Source organism: Bison bison, unplaced genomic scaffold (genome assembly GCF_000754665.1).
Source record: "Bison bison bison isolate TAMUID 2011002044 unplaced genomic scaffold, Bison_UMD1.0 scf7180017864379, whole genome shotgun sequence".
In the NCBI taxonomy this organism is placed as follows: Eukaryota; Metazoa; Chordata; class Mammalia; order Artiodactyla; family Bovidae; genus Bison; species Bison bison.
Genome location: NW_011494951.1, coordinates 3,336,261 through 3,336,588, shown reverse-complemented (window position 1 = coordinate 3,336,588; position 328 = coordinate 3,336,261). Strand labels below are relative to the sequence as shown.

Here is a 328-nt window from a genome sequence, read left to right as displayed (position 1 = left end):
TCCCCCCTCCCTGCCCCACCCAGCGGCTCCTGACCCCACCTCCCAGGCTCTGCAAGGCCCGCCCTCCTTCCCAGCCCACCTCCCTCCGCTCTTTCTTGCTCGGGTACCCCTGCCCTTGGAGATCTTGATGTCCTTCAAGTCCAGAAGCTCTTGCTTGAGCAAATATTTGGTGGTGCCTGGAGCTGAGACCAGCCGGCAGGGGGTGGTGGTGGTTGGGGGGGCGCTGGACCAAAGCTGCAGAGTGGTGGCTGCCTGCACTGCTGGGCTGAGCTCTCCGAAGCGCCACCACGGTCCTGGGCTCCCGCAGAATGACTCAGGTGCGGGGGGT

General features: G+C 65.5%; 1 protein-coding gene across 1 annotated transcript in view; it reads left to right on the top strand.

Annotated features, from left to right (window-relative positions):
• Positions 1-127: 127 nt before the first annotated feature.
• Positions 128-328, top strand: part of SLC4A2 (solute carrier family 4 (anion exchanger), member 2) — an 11,547-nt gene continuing 11,346 nt past the window's right edge. The window contains exon 1 of the mRNA XM_010857362.1: positions 128-317. Coding sequence (XP_010855664.1) covers positions 128-317 — 190 coding nt within the window. The remainder of the gene's footprint in view (positions 318-328) is intronic.